Genomic DNA, 18,473 nt, shown 5'->3' with positions numbered 1-18,473 from the left:
ATTTTTACTATTTATAAATCGAATTCTATAATTTAGTAAATATGTGTAGAAAATATATTACAAAAAGTATAAAAATAATCTTAACCAAGTCATACTGAGGGTATTTTAGTCATTTTATAAATAATAATATTTTAGTAATTTTAGAAATAAAAATATCTCTACTTAATAAAATATTTTTACGGTGTTAATTTAAATCTAACTCAAGGTGTTCTATGCACATATTTATTAATTCATAAAGCTCAATTTATAAATAATAAAAATATATGATAAAAATTATAATTTTGTTAAAAAGCAGGGTGTCATATGCAAATTTCTTAATTTATTATTTTTTTTATAAAAATATTACACTAATATTCTTTGAACTATTACCTATTTAGACATGTTCCCCCCTCACCCCTGACAATGTTAACAAAAAAATTTAAAATAATCATTTTGTCTTCAATTTTTATTCTCCTCTAAAATGAGGGTAAACTAATTCCTAGATAGTCTAAATGTGATACTCACCTATCATTTTTTCAAAAGAAATATCTAACGGCCAACTAAGAAAATAGTTTTTATAGTTAGGGTGACATAATTAATAAAAAATAAATAAGGCCATATATGAAAATGTGCAACAATGAAGGGTCTGGGTGTAATTAATTATTTATTTTATCTCCAAAGAAAACCACTCCTTTAGCCCTAGACCAGAGTCCAATGTAAATAACAGGATTCCCGAGCTTGCTTGGAGTAAGGGAATAAGAATTTAGGATATCTATCAGTTATTCTTCACCTACGCCCACTATTCGCTATTCAGAATCGGAATAAGGTGTTATAACATCGCAAACCTATCCAAGTTACGGTCACCCTCGGGCTTCAGTTTGCTCTCCAGCCGAGGCATCTCTCTCCTCTAGTTGTGATCCATATCTTTGTTACTTCTTTTTTCTTTCGGATTTTGGAGCAAGGGGAGTGGGGTTATGAATCGAAGGCAGGAGCCCTGTAGAAACTTTCTGCGCGGCAGGTTGGTAACGTTTGCGTTTAAATGCTTGTTCGCTTCCATTTTCTTTTATCTAATTCTTCTTCTTTCTTCTGGCTCTTCTTTGATTTAGTCGTTCATCTTGCTTCGATTTGATGATACCGCACTAGATGAGTGGAAAAGGAGAAACCTTTCCTCGAATCATGCACTAGAATAGAGATGGAGGGCGGAGGTTGAGATTTCTAATGTGTTCATTATTGTTCTCCTCCTCTTTGTTAAAGATGATCACGGAAAATAACAAGAGGAGGACAAGAAATTGCGGAGGATAGGATAGCTGAAATACTTAGGTTGGGAAATGAGTTAGTACGGAAACACATCATGGAAAGTGACCTTTTATGGGAAATAGGAAAACATCCCTGGATGAAGAAAATCTGAATGCAAATTTCATATTGCGGCAGATGTGGTTCAAAGATCTTGAAAGCTTATCTGTTTCAAGGACCTTTTCCCTCTTAATGACTGTCATAAGACTACTTAGCTATGATAAAGTGATTTAATGAAATCAAATGTAAATGCAGAATGGAATTATGTTTGTACTAGCTTATATTATGATTTAAAGATAGAATATACTGTCATCGGCGAATGTCTGAATTTGCATCTAAATATAGTGAGGCCGCAATGAGAAAGTCTTGATTGTGTTTGAGGATAGACAAGAAATAGTAGGTATTGTCTTGTTGATCACTTCTCTGTGAAGTAGTTGTGCTCTGTTAATCATCATTCTGTAAACATCACACCACTTACTATGTTGTTTGCAACAGTTGATTCATATTGTCAGTAACTTAGTACAATCTTGGCATTTATTTTGCATAATTCATTGGTCATTTTATGCTTTTGTAACTCTGGATTTGCTCAATTTAGGTGGCCCTATCTTTCTTATCCAAACAATAACAAATTATTTTTACGTTTTGCTTTCCAGCTGTAAATATGGAGCACAATGCAAATTTGCACATGTGTCTCAACAGCAGTCGAGGCCAAATGTGTTTGGATTTGGTTCCCAAGGAACCTCACCTTTTGCACAGACAAGTCAACAGCAAAAGCCTAATCCTTTTGGATTCGGGGTGCAAAACAACTCCCAGTTGAAAGGTGAATCAAATTATGGTTCTAAATATCAGAGTCCAGCTAAGGTAGTGATCTTTCAGTTCCATTCTCTCTGTTAGCTGCTGTATTGTGAATGATATTGGTTATTACGGATAGGTGTTATATACTGGTGTTTCATTATAAAGATAATTTATTTAATTTTAGAACTAATAGAAGCACGTTTCTAACAGAGGGTGCCACTTAATTGGTTGATAAGATTTTCCACTATGAGCCATGCGGTCATGGGTTTGAAACTTTGAATCACAAAATTGGCCTCTAGCAGAAGGGCAAGATGCTATAACTGTACATGCTGCCTTCTTTAGATCTTGCATCGGTAGGAACCATATGCACTGGAGCACCTCTTTTTTCATCATTTGTGCATCCTTGTGCATCTCTCTTTTGATCATACTACTCTTATACTATCATGGGAGTCGGAGTGAGTAGACATTATTGGTCGTTGTGAACCCTAATCAAGCTTTTGTTGACTTCACTCGGGTGGTTTTTGGTGATGTTTAACTGGCACGTTTAATGCAAATTGATACTTGCTGATATTGAGGTGTGTGGCTTTGGTTGTGGATTATTTTTCATCTAGTTCCTATTAGCCTAGTATCACGTTTGGCTGCTAGCATCAATATCAAGTGCCGTCTAAGTTAGGTTGGGTCTGTTGAGATGGGTCCTCTCCAAGCTCAAACCCAAAATTCTACCAGGTAGTTAAGCTTCCACCAACTTAGGTATTCACCTTCAATATAGTGTCTCCTAAGTTGCATTGCTGTATAAGCCCAATTAGGCTATGACATAAGGAGTATTTGTAACCAACTTAAGGATTAGAGAGCACAAAACTCAGTAAATTACTGTTTGATCACCTTTGTTGGTTTCAGAACTCGAAATTACTTCAGTGGTTAGTTGATGTATTCTAGTTTACAGTCTCTTTAATCTAGTAATCAGAAATGTGATTGAGGAGCACATATGGGTAAGGATTTATTTTCATTTTGTGAGCTTTGATATCTTTTTGCTTAGAATATGAGCATGTTTATGAAGCAGTTTGGTGATTGATTAGTACATCCATTTTGTTTGGGAGGCTAACAAGTTATAACAGTTTTTTGTTACATGAAACAAGTATGCTAACTTAGACATCCAGAAATGAAGGAATATAATTTTATCTGTACTAGAACAGTTGTCAACTGTGTCCTCTCAAGTCTCAACTCCAGTGCCTGAATTGGTTTTCCTTACAAGCATTGAGGAAGAAGCTTAGGAAGTGGAAAGAGGCTATTAGGTGTTCGATGCCTTTATGTTCAATCCCATGATCCTTTGCTCTCAAATTCTACAAGGAGTGCCAAATATAATTGGGGATAGAATTGATGAGATCTGCATGGATGAAGATAAGAACCATATTAGATCATGTCTAACTATTGATCGGTCGTGACCTTAGACACCACCTACTTGTGGATAGTTGGCCTAAGAATTTTATTGTGACTGGGATCGAGATTGGCCGGTTTTAATTAAATCGGGCCAAATCCATTATGGATTTGACCCGAATCTGATCTGGATCTAACCTGGTTTTAATTGATGTCCCCAAGCTCTTTCTCTTTCTCTATTTACTCTTTTCTTTTCACTCTCTCTCTTTCTTTCTTTAACTCCTTTCTCCTTTTCTTCTCACTCTCTCTCTCTCTCTTTCTCTCTTTAACTCCTTTTTCCTTTTCTTCTCACTCTCACTTTCCAATGGAGAGATTTAGCTTTAACGAATTCCGACAAACTTCGACGAACTCCAACGAACTATGGTTCATCAAGTATTCATTATTTGTAACCAGCACATGATTCATATGTTGGTTATTATTCTCCTCAATATATTCAATATCCTCCTCAGTATTCTCAAACACAAGATCCACATATTGATTATTAAATGATATGATACAATCATTCTTTAGAGCACTAGATCCTAGACATTATTATTTATAAATTTATGATAATTATGATGATGACGACCATAGGAATTTATGAGAGTCAGTTCGGTATTTATCGAAGTTTTGATTTTTGAGTAAGTACTTTTGTTTAATTTTTAGGGTTCATATGTGAGTAATTATTATTTTTTTATCATATTTTTGAATTTTTAAAAAAATTCTGTATTTTTAAATAATATTTGGAATTTTATGTAATTAAAAAAAGTTCGATCCGATCTAGGAAACTGATACGGACATTTTGGCCGATTCGGCTGATATGTATTGTTTTTTGGGAAGACTGATTCCGATCTCAATTTTTTGAATCTTGGATATAATATAGCCCACCAAGCTATAGGAGAAAAAAAATTAAACTTACATATATTATGGGGACAAAGAAAGTCTGAAATCCACCACAAAAAGAGAGACAAATGAGGTAGGAGAAGAGAAGAGGGAGGAGAAGGAGAGGAAGAATAAATGTGGAATCCTTCACAAAGATATTCTTTCAAATTTCCATCCATATATAGAGATGAAGAAATTATATCGAATTTTATAATTTGATCTTATTCAGATTTCTTTTAATCTAGTATATAACTAAAATGTGACTCTTTTTACTTAAATAACAATTAAATCCTAACAAACTTACCTTAGAACAAACTAATAATAATATCTTCTAGATTTTTAGGAGTTTTAATAAAATTGTACACTTTAAAATCAAACCTAACATTTTAGATAAAAATACATCCACAATAAAAAATAAATGAAAAATCTAATTCCCATCATAATTGCGGGACTACAGCCAGTGAATCGGTGAAGTTTCTGATTGGAATTGCTCTTGACAGAATCGTGTGTGCATGCAGACTGTGATTTAGTTAGTACTGTAATATGCCCAAATTTTGTTTATGTTACTCGCAGAAGAGGCAAATGACCATCTCAAAGAGCATCTTTTTTTCTTTTTCTTTTTTAAAATAAAGAGCATCTGATTACACACACAGGGCAAGCCAATTTGGAGTTAGAGTTTTTGTCAAACAACTGGTGTTCTATGAATTAACAGCTTTTTGTGCAAGTTGAAACATATTATTAGAACTATCTAGGCCCATGGGTATCTGGCATTAATATATAGTATCAAGTCTACTGGGATTTTTCTTGTGTTAATTTAGTTTCCACACTATATATTTCCTGTTCATCTTATTTCTAAGTAACTGGTATTTGCAATTTCCTGGATCAGCCTTTTGAAAATAAATGGACTCGATCGTCCTCTTTAGCCTCGGCAAATGCAACTTCTTCGAAACAAACTGATGCACAGCTTCAAGCAGCTGTCCATACGTGAGTTTCTATTTGATAATGTAGTCATTAAATATCTCTTTTGTCATTATGCTTCCTTTATATCTCTTGAACAGACTATTGAATAGTTAACCTAAAGAAATCCTTTCTATCTTTTAGATGCACTGATCCTGAATCCTGCAAGCGTCAAATTGCTGAAGATTATAAGAATGAGGCACCCCTTTGGAAACTTACTTGTTATGGCCATAGGAAAAGGTAACCAACGAATTTTAATAAGTGGCTTTTGATACTCGTAATGAATGCTATGATTAATACTGCAACCTCTATATATCCTGATATTTTTCTCTGTTGTACAATACAAAGAATCATAATCAGGACTATTTTACTACTTAAAAATTCCATATTTGTGGTCCCATTTATCTAATGAATGCTATTCTCCCAGCTGAGATATTTATTCCTTTTTAATTCCAGTGGTCCATGTGACATTGTTGGTGATGTCAGCTTTGAGGAACTTCGAGCACTTGCGTATGAAGATGCTAGGAAAGGGCTCAGTTTTCAGTCCATTGTGAGATGACTAATCTGCTTCCCTCCTTTTCTTTTCCTTTTATATTCGGAAGGAAATATTTCCTTCTCAGTAACATTTGACTTAGAATATAGAATGGCTATATTGAAATTAGATCTATACTAGTTATGTGCTCTCATACTAGACATATATCTAATCAAGCTGTTTAATTTGCTGACTGCACCTCCTTAGATTGTCGAAAACTTAATAGTGTTTAGTTTACATGGACTTTCGACAAACTTCCATATGCTTTATAATAATATGTGAAAAGCTTGCATTGGTGAGGTACTTATGTCTAATTGAGGAAGGATTAAAGAATTAAAGTTGGCATTGCAGATTATGTTATGTTAATTCAAATCAACATACTACTGAATAAGTATTAATGTATTACTATACAATCTAATGTGCTTGGTTTTTCTTGTACAGGTCGAAAGAGAGAGAAACCTACTGAATTCCAAGTTGGTTGAATTTGATAATTTGCTCCGCAATCCCTCTGTATCGCAAAGTTCTAAACTTCCTGTGACCAGCCTATTTCCTGGAGCCAAGAGCACCACATCGATAGGGGGTTCTCAAAGTAGTACACCACCTTCATTTTCAAGTTTTAGTCAAATTGCAGCTGCAACTAATCTTGGATCTGGCTTAAGGCAAGTTCTGTTCCTACTTCCAGGAAAAGAAATAAGTACTAGTCTTTCTCAAATATTTTGTGTTCAATGTAGAAATATAGAAGCCATAATGCAGATATGTTGGTTGTATTCTCTGAATTCATTTTTCATCATTCTTTCAAATAGTATTTTTCTTTTTTCAGGACCCCTGCACAAGGAACACCTGATACCACTTTTGGTCAGCCAAGCTTTTTTCAGAAAACCAGCCAAACTCCTGGAGGATCGGAGATGAAATTCGGGACACCAGGTATGATATTGTTGATAGCTGTCCACATACCTGCAATTTTCCCTGTTTCTTCATAGTTTGGTTTGTGTCACTGCTGTTCCTGTCCTTGTCAATTTAACTTAATGATGCGTCATTACCATCACATTGTCTGAGATTATTGATCTCTTATCGTGCAAGCCAGCTTGTGATTTGGTGGTGCTAAATATAAAATATAAAAATCATTGTTATTAAAGAATTTAAGTTTTTAGAGTAGTTAGTATGTTATAATGGGATCAGAGCAAAATTCTGGAGTTCGAATCTTGCCAGGCCTATTGGTCATTTAAATATAAAATATCCACTCATTTAAATTGAGTCTATTTCTTTGGCTTATAAAAAAATCTCAGCCCCAAAGTGAAGGGAAGTGTTAAATATAAAAATATAAAAATCACTATTTTCTAACAAGTTAAGTTTTTAGAGCAATTGATGTGTTAACTGGCAGGTAAATGTTACCTGGACTGGAGAAATCCATGGACTATGGGATTTCTTTTGATGTTCTTGCCAGATATTTTTTTTACTAAAGTTGCAAGGTTATGCTAACTACTTACCGCTATGATTGGAGCAGTCATTTCTTTCCTATAGACCTATTGGAAGCATTATTCCATGATATTTCTGTTCTCTCACCAAAATGTCTGACCATCACAGTTAGCTTCAAGAATATTGATACTTCTTTAGTTGGAGCTTCATCTGTTAATCCACTGTCCAAGAACTTAATCTCTTGAATTTGGGGCTTATTCATCAGTGACATCCCCTGAATACCTATATCTGAAACTATTGTGGTGAGAAGAAAATATTGCCCCTTCTGTAGGAAGAAGTTTGTGGTGAGAAGAAAATGAACCACCAAGCTAAGTATCTGTGCTTCACTTTATGGCTACTTAATATTATGATCAATTAGTCTAACCAGAAAAATGACTTCTGTTGGATTATTAGGATTGTCTCTTAGAAAGTGCCAAAGGGGCATTAGCATTTCAATTTAATCTGCTAATGGGTATATGATATTTTATTACTCTATGTTCTTATTGCATCCATCTTATTTAAAGTTTCATAGGGAGAACGAATACATCATTTAAGATCCTATATGCTTTGCTTCTATCCTGAATTAACAAGCAATTCTTTTTTTCCTTCATCGCATATTTTCTCTGGAGTTATTGCTGAGTTATGTAGATTGCAGGCACATTTGGTCAGCCGATGCCAAACCAGCCATCTGGAGGTTTACCAGGCTACAACTTTAATAACAGTGCCAAGGCTACTGGAAATGACCAGCTTCCTTTCTCTCTCAGCCCAACACAATTTAATCAATCATCGAGCTTTCTTGACAAGCCGATAGTTTCAAGTACAGTTCATCAGGCATTTAGCGGGTAAGTTTCTGCAGTGCTCTTGAGGTTTTGAATTCTCAAATTTGTGCATTTTTATCTGCATAGAAATTTAACTTAATAACAAGCAGAAAGACTTTTGATGCACAAGTTTGGATGCTCAGATATAAGAAAATGCTTGAGTATTCTATCAACCAACTTATAAAGGCTGAATATAAGACATTAAATGCTGACATTTGGGGCTTTTTCCTGGTCATTTACCTTCAACATCCTTTAAAACCTATATTGCTATTGTTGTAATATGTATGATGGGATATCCAATGAAATCAGAACACATGGTCTGCATGAATATGTTGAATTACTCATGTAAGAACAAAATTCACAGAATGGTGGTGCTTCTAGAGCATGTGTTTTAGCAAGATGATATGTTGAATTATTACATGTCTGATATTCTTATCCACCTGATGTGTAAGGAGAAGACTTCTAGTAAGGCAACTTCTGTTTATAGTTGTTTTAAATGTTTCATACAACAATAAACCATGCCAGTCAGCCTTCGGTTGGCTACGTTGCGAGTATCAATGTCAGAATGAAGAATAGCACAGTTCTATTGAGTGTTCTTAACACATGTTTCTACCCAGAGACAACATGAGAAGTTGGGGTTGTATCAAATGTAAGTGTACTATAATTTCTATTTAAATATATATTGGGATTAGCAAGGGCCATAAAATAACTTTAGGTCCATATTTGAGTTTTACTATTTATGAAGGGCCATGTTTTGGGTTATGGGCCCTTTGATTAATAATATTAACAATATTTGGTTGGATCAGTATTTTGCATAACAGTTGAGGAAAAATTACACAACAATTTCCACTTAGAACTATGGGATCTATTCATTTGTTTTTGTTTTTGTTTTGTTTTTTTTTCATATTTCTTTTGTTAAGAAAATATCAAAATAGAAACTGTTGAAAGTTGAAACCAGCCCTGAAACTGCCTGAATAGCTGAAACATCAATATTTTTGTGGGTAGCGAAACAGAAACTGAGATTTGGCTGCTTTTTTAACTAGAAACATCAATACTTTGCCTATCCCTCCAATCGAGATGTTTGTAACAAGAAAAGGTTTGACTGCTTTTCGAAACATTGGCTTCCTAATTTTAACTAATTATTGAATGAGATTCTGTCAATCAATTATCAGTGTTCTTTGATCTGCAAATGAAAGAAAGTAATTATCACATTAGCATGATCAAGTCTTGGAAATGCTTCAATATTTCATTATTTCTTCTTACACATTTTGAAATTTCCCTCTTCCTCGTTTATTTTCTCTGGACAGTAATCAATCATGTACTGATTTTCTTTTTGTTTTGTTTTGAATATCATGTACTGACCATAGTTGGGAAATTTTACTTTATGTTGTTAGTTTCTGCTTACCTATTTCTCCAACAGGGAGCAGCAAGAGGAAGGTCAAGATGACAGTATCTGGCTAAAGGAAGAATGGGCAATTGGAGAGGTATGAATTATTTCCTGTAAGGGCTTTAAGTTTGGAATGGACCTGTCAATGCATTAGGATAAGAAAGAAGAAGAAGGATTAGTACTTGGACTTGCTCTGAAAGGCCTCATGCCCTTCGACCCATCATGTGACAGAAGAGAGCTTCTTTTCTCTTCACCTCTTAAATGCTAAAACCATGCATTTATTAGAGAGGTATTTATACAAAGGTTAAGTGCGAAGCCTTAGGAAAGGGAATATATGTTGGCATTAAATACTTTTGGGTTGTTTCCATGGCTTGAACCTGTGACCTCTTGTATGTAAGGGGCATGCCTTATCGTCACACTAAGTGAAACACTTTTAATAGAGGCCTCCATTTTAGAAACATGGATATGTCTATAGTATAGCCACATCATATTGAGAAAAGATTTTAAAAGGTTACATGCAAAAACCATATATTTTGAGTGGTATACATGCAAATAAGAAATTTTGCAAAGAATGTATGCAAAATACCCAATAAAATACATGAATACACAAATATATATTATATATATTTTATACAGAGAGGCTTATATGTAAACATACACAAGTATAAGTATATGTGTATGCTGTATCCTTAGCATATCTAACTGTATCATGCATATCCATTTCCATATTTCATAGCCTCCCATGATTCCCATCTTTTCTTTACTAATAAGGTTTGAATGAGAACTCTCAATTGCATAGGTTAAAATAGTCCTTATCCACATAGTTATCCTAAAAGCTTAACTATTAATTAGTTAACTCAAAATATATAACTTCACTGTTAAATCAAGCCGAAGTGTTAAGAGTTATGAAGTGCATGAAAGTAAATTATTAGAAAATTTTCTAATAGCAATAATTTATATCCTAAGTTTAATTATCAATCAAAGACCAATTAATGTCTTTCTAATAGATTCTCGTCATAAAAGATGTTGGGCTGCTCAAATTGTGTTTCTGTCATGCAGGTTAAATAGGCCATGGTACTTATGAGTTAATATTAGAAATAAGTGAACTTTTGGTATTCAGCTTGTGTTTATTATATATGGTTGACTTCATCATATATAATATAAAGATCATAAGATCATTGCAACCAGTTCTAAATATTCTCCAATCTATGGAGATGGTCATATAACGCTCATGTTTTCATGGACCATTCGTTTGTTCCTTTTTAGTCCATGTGGATTGTCATTGATAACTATATTATCATCTTTAGATTTTTATATGCCATTAAAATTGTCTTAACACTTGGTGAAATATGGGCCAAATTTTCAGATACCTGAACGAGAACCACCCATGAGATACTGTTAAAGAATTCACCAATGCTCTAGTTGAAGAAGTGACATCTCCTTACATAGACATTGTTGGAAAGCTTGCTCATTGCACAATCTTCCAATTATTGTCTTATGAGATGTTTTCCTGAGTTGAATTTCTACCTTCATTCAAAAGATTTGAATTTCAGAAGTGGAGATTCAGTAGCTTTGGAAAATGGAAATATTGGGCTCTTTAGCTCTCTTGAGAAGACTTCCATAGGTTGCAGGCTCTAGGAGCAAAAACATCCGAGGTCTGCTCTCCAGTGAGCAATCAGAGTATGAATTGACTGAATTCAGCAAGCATCACAACATGCTAGGAATACAGTGTTGAGAATCAGATCAACCGGCAATTATCCATTCCCTTTAAAAGAAAAGGGCAAGGGAAAGGAGCATTTTGATAGTTCATTAACCTTGTGAAGTTCTGCAGACAATGGATTGGCCTTATGGCTGCAGAATCCTGTGCACCTCTTTTCCTGTAAAACGAGCATTTACCTCGGTGGCATTCTTTCTGAAAGGTTCGGATGTTAGTGTTTGTTTACACATTAAACATTCAAGCTTCAAGGTTTTCATATTTAGCCCACTTTCTGTAGTGCTGGTGCATATTAAGAGAGTGAGAATAGTTGAAAAGCCATCTTGTGCTCAATGTACCTTGCACGAAGAGTCACCTTTGGTTGTTTTTTCCATCGCTTCGTGAGAAAAAGCATGTTGGAAACTTAAATTGCTCTTTTGCACTCTTCTGACACTAGGAAACTAAATCATTCTTTGTTCCTTAATGTTCTGCTGCTTGCTCGTGTTCTTTGATTAATTCTACATATTAAATATTTGTTCTAATCTCTCCTGGTTGACATTGAATAAGATACATCCGTCACCTTGGAATCCAACCTAGTCTGCCTTAACCCTAAAACATTTGTTTCCATAAAGACTTTTTCTATTAATCATTTAAAAGAAAACAAATCAGACTTCAGTCTTGATCTGAGATATATCTTGCAATCTGATGACGAAGAGTTCACCTCATTTATTTGATCGAGTAGAACGATTTCTTTATGAGATAATATTTGAACACTAAACAATAACCAATCACAAAAAGCTACATGAAGCTAGCTCCTCTCTGTACAATGTAAGCAGATCTGACAGACCCCAAACAACTGGGTAGAAGTTCCATTCCTTCATATCAGACAAAATATGCATGCTGTCCAAAGAAACAATAGGGTAGAAGTTGCATCAGCAGTTCTTCAGTATCATGAGAATTAATGAATTGAAGATTAAAACATGTTACAATGATTCTCCACAAAACAACACCATTTTTTTTTTCCAACCAAAGACCTAATAAGAGTGGAATTTTCACATACACATATCCTGTAATAACAACAACAGGCTCTTGACTAATTCTGTACCGAGAAAAGTGATCCAGTTGTAGAAATAATCTGTTACAGAGACATCCGAGTAGAGTAATAACCTTAACCAGCATCAACTAGTCACCTGTACATTTTGCATAGTTTCTATCAACTGTTTTCCAGAGACCATCATCAGGAAAAATCAGAACTTTTGTTCGTCCACCATTTGCGGCTATGAGAGCTACGAACACGCCGGAACCACCTGTCCCAAGAAGCATCTTCCGGGCCGCTGCAGCTGCCAAAATATCAATAGAGATATGCAAAAGCATCACCAATATTGTAAAGGTGAAGAAGAGATTACAGCAAGCTGCTAAAAATCAACAATCCACATAACAAATGGGTCGAGCCGAGTACTCACACAGGAAGAAGAGCATCAGGTTTGCCTTCCATACCTAAGAGAACTCTGCAGATTCAAACAATGATAAATAGGTATAACCTGATTGTGGTTCTAAATTATGCAATACAAAGACCCAGACAGAACATAAGGTTAACTTACTCCTTGCATGCTGCTGAAGAAGGTTCCATTGTTTCTAGTTCATTTAGCTCGCCCTACAAGGAAAGCAAAAGAGTATACTTTTGTCAAGGGATCATGGCCGACTACATGATATAGTTGAAAAAAGAATGCACCAACTCCCACATTCTAAAAGTAATAGAAAGAAAAAGGATTATTTGATACACCTTTTTCAAACTTACTATATGTGGAGTGAATTCCCATTTTTATTTTACAATGCACTCACCCATATATATTATGTTTTGCACATAAATCTCCTTAACAGTTAAAGTAAAACAAAGAAAAGTTCAACTTGCAGCAGAGAGCTGATACTATAAAAATCTTGAAGCACCTTGATTTTGGTTAGTACTTAGTAGACAGTTTAGAATGATAAGGATGAACTATGGCTGAGAGTTTCCATTTGAAACATGGTAGGCAGGTCAAAAACCAACTAGATGTAAACTAGTTGTGGACTTTGTTTGCATACAGGTATGCAACTTATCCTTCCAGCTTCAACCTCTCTTGAAGACAATCTAAGTAAGAAATTAGGCTTGATCAAAACTGACACAGTTATAACAAACATAGAGAATATACTGATAAACAATGAAATTCTCAGGACCCATTACAATTCTCAATGTATATAGGAAATTTCAGTGTTTCTATATAAAAATGCATGTTGTGTGCTTGTGTATGAGCTCATCTATGTTAGTGTATAGTCCAAAAGACACCTAGTCAAATACATCTTTTTCATACTAGAATAGTAGATAAAGTAACATGTAATGTAAAGTAACGCTATATTGTAAAGGGGTGTAACTGCACAACATATGCTAATGGTGTTATACGTAATGCTCTATGAAATGATAACCTAAAAACTGATTGGAAAGGAGAAGTTAAAAGAATTCACGATGAAGAGAAGAATGGAATTAATGATTGATGATCAACCTCGGCATGTTTGATGTCAGTTGGAGGCTAACTGCTATTTCAGTTAGAGCTTAATTTTGACCCTCTTTCAAGTGAGTCCAAACACAAGCCACTTATAATAATAGTTGGAAAATTCAAATCAAACTTAAAAACAAGCCTGTCCAAGCTCAAATTTAAGCATGAATTTGGCTTGAATCAATCTAATTCAAGTTTGAGTTTGTAAACCTTGCATTATATCAAACTTAAATCAAATAAAGCTCAAAAGGGTACCTAATGTTGTATCAGGATTCAGCATAAAGTCCTTGCTTGGTAGCATTGTTTATAGAATAAGTAAAACTGTTTAACACAGGAATACATGAGATGTGTTATTTGTTGATGATGATGTCTTAATTGATGAATCTAAAGTATGATTCTATACTAAGAAGAATTTTAGTAGGCCAAGATCAAGTATATGGACTCAATTTATAAAGGAATCAAAATGGATAAAGGATCATAAGTTAAATTGCCAATGGAAATGGAAAGGGTCTCTATTTTGTATTCTTAATTGTCTTATACTCCTTAAACTGAGAATTATAGGATAGCTAATATTTCAACATCACTTTAAAGATCAGAATATTGGGCAACTAGAAAATAACATATTTAAATATTGTGCCTCCAAGATGACGATGTTAAGGTGAATAAGTTGAGTTGTTCTAAGAGAAAAAGTAATTATAATATCAAACAGAAGTTAAGGGTAGCACCCATAGAGGATAAGTTGCATGAAAATCAATTAAAATGGTTCCATCATGTCTAATGGAGAATAGATAATGCAACAATAAAGAGTGAATTCATTCAAGTAAAGTGTTCCTTATAGGGGAAAAGAAAAACCAAATGAAATGTGGGAGAAAATTAGTAAGCAAAAAATGACAGCACTTGCTTTGATGCAAAACCTTGTCTAATTAGTAACTAATAGAGGATGATCAATATAGCTAACTCCATGTAGTGGGGATAAAAAACCAAAAGTATAATTTCAATTACAGATAATCCTCCAACATTTATCTAATCCGGTCCCTATGCAGAGAGCTCCAATTACATTCTCACATGACATATACAGTTATTGACATAAATAAAAATAACTACCTACAATGGAATCACAACACTATTATTGGGATCACAACAAAAAAAGAAAATATAAATCGATGTCTACTGTCCACTCTAACTCCATGTAGTGGGGATAAAAAACCAAAAGTATAATTTCAATTACAGATAATCCTCCAACATTTATCTAAACCGGTCCCTATGCAGAGAGCTCCAATTACATTCTCACATGACATATACAGTTATTGACATAAATAAAAATAACTACCTACAATGGAATCACAACACTATTATTGGGATCACAACAAAAAAAGAAAATATAAATCGATGTCTACTGTCCACTCTCTTTACAGGAAGATACAAGTTGAAGGGATTGGTATTGTGGCCATACCAGTGCACAAGGAGCATGGTAAGATATGGGCATCTGAGTACAGTTTATGTATATATATATCCATGAAGTTGTAAAAGAGGAAGGAGTACATATTACAATGGGAAGTTAATATTTAAAAAGCAAATAAGGGGGATAATTTTTGACACGTGTAAAGAAAATTTAAAACCTGTCACCTATGCTAATACGTAGGAACTATAAGTTTTCATGTTAGAAAAAAACATCAAGAGAATTGCCATAAACCAAAATTCATATGTTTGTGAAGTCCATTATGCATCACCAAAAGATAGATTCGTCAGTAGATCCAGTACACTACTCAAATGATGAAGTTAATAAACAAATGACTAATAACTCGATCACAACTTCAATATAAGAAAAACAAAATTAATATTAAATCACACACATTTAGCTAATCATTTGGGAAGGCTATTGAAGTTCACAAGCACGACAACAAACATTTACGCAGAAATGAGACTACATAAACAAATCGTATTACATTATTCGTGAATTCTAATTTAAGTTGTATAACATCTTAATAGCAAACAAAAAGAAAATTCCAAGTAGATGAAAGCACTTCAGTGTTTCATTTAATTACTTCAAGAGCACTACTACAGAATTTGTGTGAACAATTAATACAATGGGGGCACATTTACCTTTTTCAATTCTGTTACATCAGATGATAGTGCATTAGCATAGCTTGAGATAATGCTTTTGGGTACGTGAAGCATTTCCCTTAATTCAACAGAGCAAAAACATCAAAGATGATAAGAAATCAAGGACCCATATTCTTCCCACCTAAGAATTCAAACACCGTAACCCACTTTACAAATAATCTAACTTCACTCTGCTTAAAATGCTTCGGCATACATGGCCAAGAAGGCATCACTTATGTGGCTTCAAACAGCCATCTAGAGAGCTGCAAGAAGCTTAACAAGCAACCTGCAGAGCAGCAGATCTATAAAAAAAACGTATTTGGCCTCGAGGCCAATTAATGCTTCCAAGTCATTGATCATAGAAAAGACTGAGCGAAAAAAATCAACCAATTCGGCATTTCCTTGATGAATAGCATCATCAGTAGGAGAAATTCAATAAATATGATATTCTTCCTCAGAATTTCAAATGTCGCAGATCGCAATCACGTCCCAGTATCCAAATCCGCCTTATTAGAAAAGACAATAAAATAAAATAAAAACTTCGAACAAACAGGGGAAGTCGGATTTTTTTACTCCTTTTCTTCTTGCAATCAACAAAATTTATGAGAAACTTGCCAAGACAGAAAGGGAGAGAGAGAGAGAGAGAGAGAGAGAGAGAGAGACCTGAAGGGCTTGGATCTCTTGCTCAAGGCGGGAAATGGCGGCGGTCAACCGATGCTTCCCAAGAAAACCCACCGACCTAGGTAGCACTCCACCAACACCACCACCACCACCACCACCACCACCACCACCACCATCACCTCCTCCCCCTCCTTCTCTCGGCTCTTCGGCCCTCGTCGTCATCTCATACGCCCTCTTCTCTACTCGGATCTTTTTTCTATATAGTTGGTGATTCTTTTTATGTATATATATATATATATTTTATTTTGTTGATCATAGTAGAGTGATCATCCTAACCTTTTCTTTCTTTTTCTTTTGTGAGTAAGGGTCAAGTGGAGAAAGGATGGAAAGAAAGGACAGCCGCAGCAGGAGCATCGAAGAAGGAGAAGAAGGGATTTTCGAGCGATAGACCGGTCAAAGGCTATGGCTTGTTCGTACAAGATTTACCGTAGTTAGAGCATTCTCATCAGTTATTACTTATTAGAGGAGGACAAAGAACTACTCTCTCTTTTTTTTCTTATTAACTACAATTAATTAATTTCTTTTGGGCAATTTGCAGCGAGCTCCTCAATTATTGAATTGGCAATAATAGGCCTCTCAATTATTCAATTATAATTTTGAATTTTTTTACTAATTTATTCCTAATAAAATTAAAAAAAATTGTCGTGTCCTAGAACAGATTATTAGACCGTTACCTTATTTTACTAATTTTGACCTAACAAACTAAAAAAAGACTTTAATGTATTTCTCGTTGGCGTGATTCTTAATACATATTTTCTTCGATCTTCCTCTCATTCTTCTCCTCTTATTCTTCTACCATTTTTTATTTTCATCAATAACAATTCAAATACTCTTTCTCTTCTAAAATGGTCTCATTTAACAATCCTAGAGATAGTTCCTTCATTCAACATCTTATCTTATTCACTATTCATCTTCCTCGTTTTATTCGGTGATTAAAGTATTAAGTTAATATTTTGGTGACTATCTTGCTCAAAATATGTGTATCACTCGTATAAATATTGTCAATATTTGTATATCATTTCGACAATATTTTTTCACTATTCTAATTTTACAAAGATGTCTTTAATTAAAATTCGTGTAGAAGTCTTATACATTACTTATATAAATTTTGTGCATCGCCTCAACAAATTATGCGCTTCAGTATTAAGCAAGGTATGCATCGTAATGGTGAAAAAGTTTTACGTATCATTACCTATGTAAATTATGCATACTGTCTATACAAAATATGCACTTCAAAATTAAATAATGTGTGTATTTATAATAAAAAAAAAATCTTATCCATCACCTATGTAAACTATCAAAAATCTTTGAGATATTAAAATATATAGTTGTATATAAATGCCAAATGTTAAGAAAATAAAATTTAAAATAAAAATATCATCCATTCTTTGCAAAAACAATAAGGAGATAAAGGCGACAGTGGAAAATTACATATATTTTAGGATCTAACATTATCACATTAGGGAACATAGTAAAAAAATCATGCACATCACCTATGTAAGGTATAATTAAAAAGTATAGAAAATATGGGCAAAAATTTTAGCTAAGATAAACATTAAAACCTAATTGTTAGTTTTTTTACCAAGAAATTAAAAATATCACGCATTGCCTATATAATGTGTACACATCACCTATGAAAAATGTACAGTCTAATTTTAAATAAGGTATGCATCGAGATTTTTAAAGAAATAACACACATCGCTTATGTAATATATATGAATAATCTATGCAAAATGTATACTCCAATTTTAATTAAGGAATGTATTGAGATTTCCTAAAAAACATCACGCATCGCCTATGTATGCATCACTTATGCAAAATATAAGTACTAATTTTAACCAAGGTACATATCGAGATTTTTCAAAAAAATGATACGCGTCGCTTATGTAATATATACGTATCGCCTATGCAAATTGTATACTTTAATTTTAACTAAGGTACGCATCGAGATTTC

The 18,473-nt window shown here is 34.0% G+C and overlaps 2 protein-coding genes across 3 annotated transcripts; one reads left to right on the top strand and one right to left on the bottom strand.

Annotated features, from left to right (window-relative positions):
- The first annotated feature begins 712 nt into the window (after positions 1-712).
- Positions 713-11,328, top strand: LOC140774606 (zinc finger CCCH domain-containing protein 46). 2 transcript variants are annotated; one of them, XM_073117671.1, is made up of 10 exons: positions 717-997; positions 1,926-2,133; positions 5,249-5,346; positions 5,464-5,559; positions 5,776-5,869; positions 6,293-6,510; positions 6,672-6,775; positions 7,962-8,148; positions 9,545-9,608; positions 10,878-11,328. In XM_073117671.1, exons 1-10 carry the CDS (start codon positions 954-956, stop codon positions 10,911-10,913), a joined length of 1,149 nt encoding a protein of 382 aa, XP_072973772.1. In that variant the 5' UTR covers positions 717-953; the 3' UTR covers positions 10,914-11,328. The 2 variants fall into 2 exon arrangements, 1 of the variants encoding a protein (XP_072973772.1); XR_012106622.1 differs by lacking the exon at positions 10,878-11,328 and having other exon boundaries at positions 713-997; positions 7,955-8,148.
- Positions 11,329-12,143: 815 nt separating this feature from the next.
- LOC140774943 (guanine nucleotide-binding protein subunit gamma 2-like) lies at positions 12,144-16,915 on the bottom strand. Its single transcript, XM_073118136.1, has 4 exons — positions 16,502-16,915; positions 12,806-12,858; positions 12,668-12,712; positions 12,144-12,544 (listed from the first exon to the last, which is right to left on the bottom strand). The coding sequence occupies exons 1-4, from the start codon at positions 16,679-16,681 to the stop codon at positions 12,442-12,444; spliced, it is 381 nt and encodes a 126-aa protein (XP_072974237.1). The 5' UTR covers positions 16,682-16,915; the 3' UTR covers positions 12,144-12,441.
- Positions 16,916-18,473: the final 1,558 nt, after the last annotated feature.

Source organism: Typha angustifolia, chromosome 13, assembly GCF_048772165.1.
Source record: "Typha angustifolia cultivar Huaian chromosome 13, ASM4877216v1, whole genome shotgun sequence".
NCBI classification, from domain to species: Eukaryota; Viridiplantae; Streptophyta; class Magnoliopsida; order Poales; family Typhaceae; genus Typha; species Typha angustifolia.
Note: the sequence above shows the minus strand (reverse complement) of the source record. Positions and strands in the feature narration are given on the sequence as shown.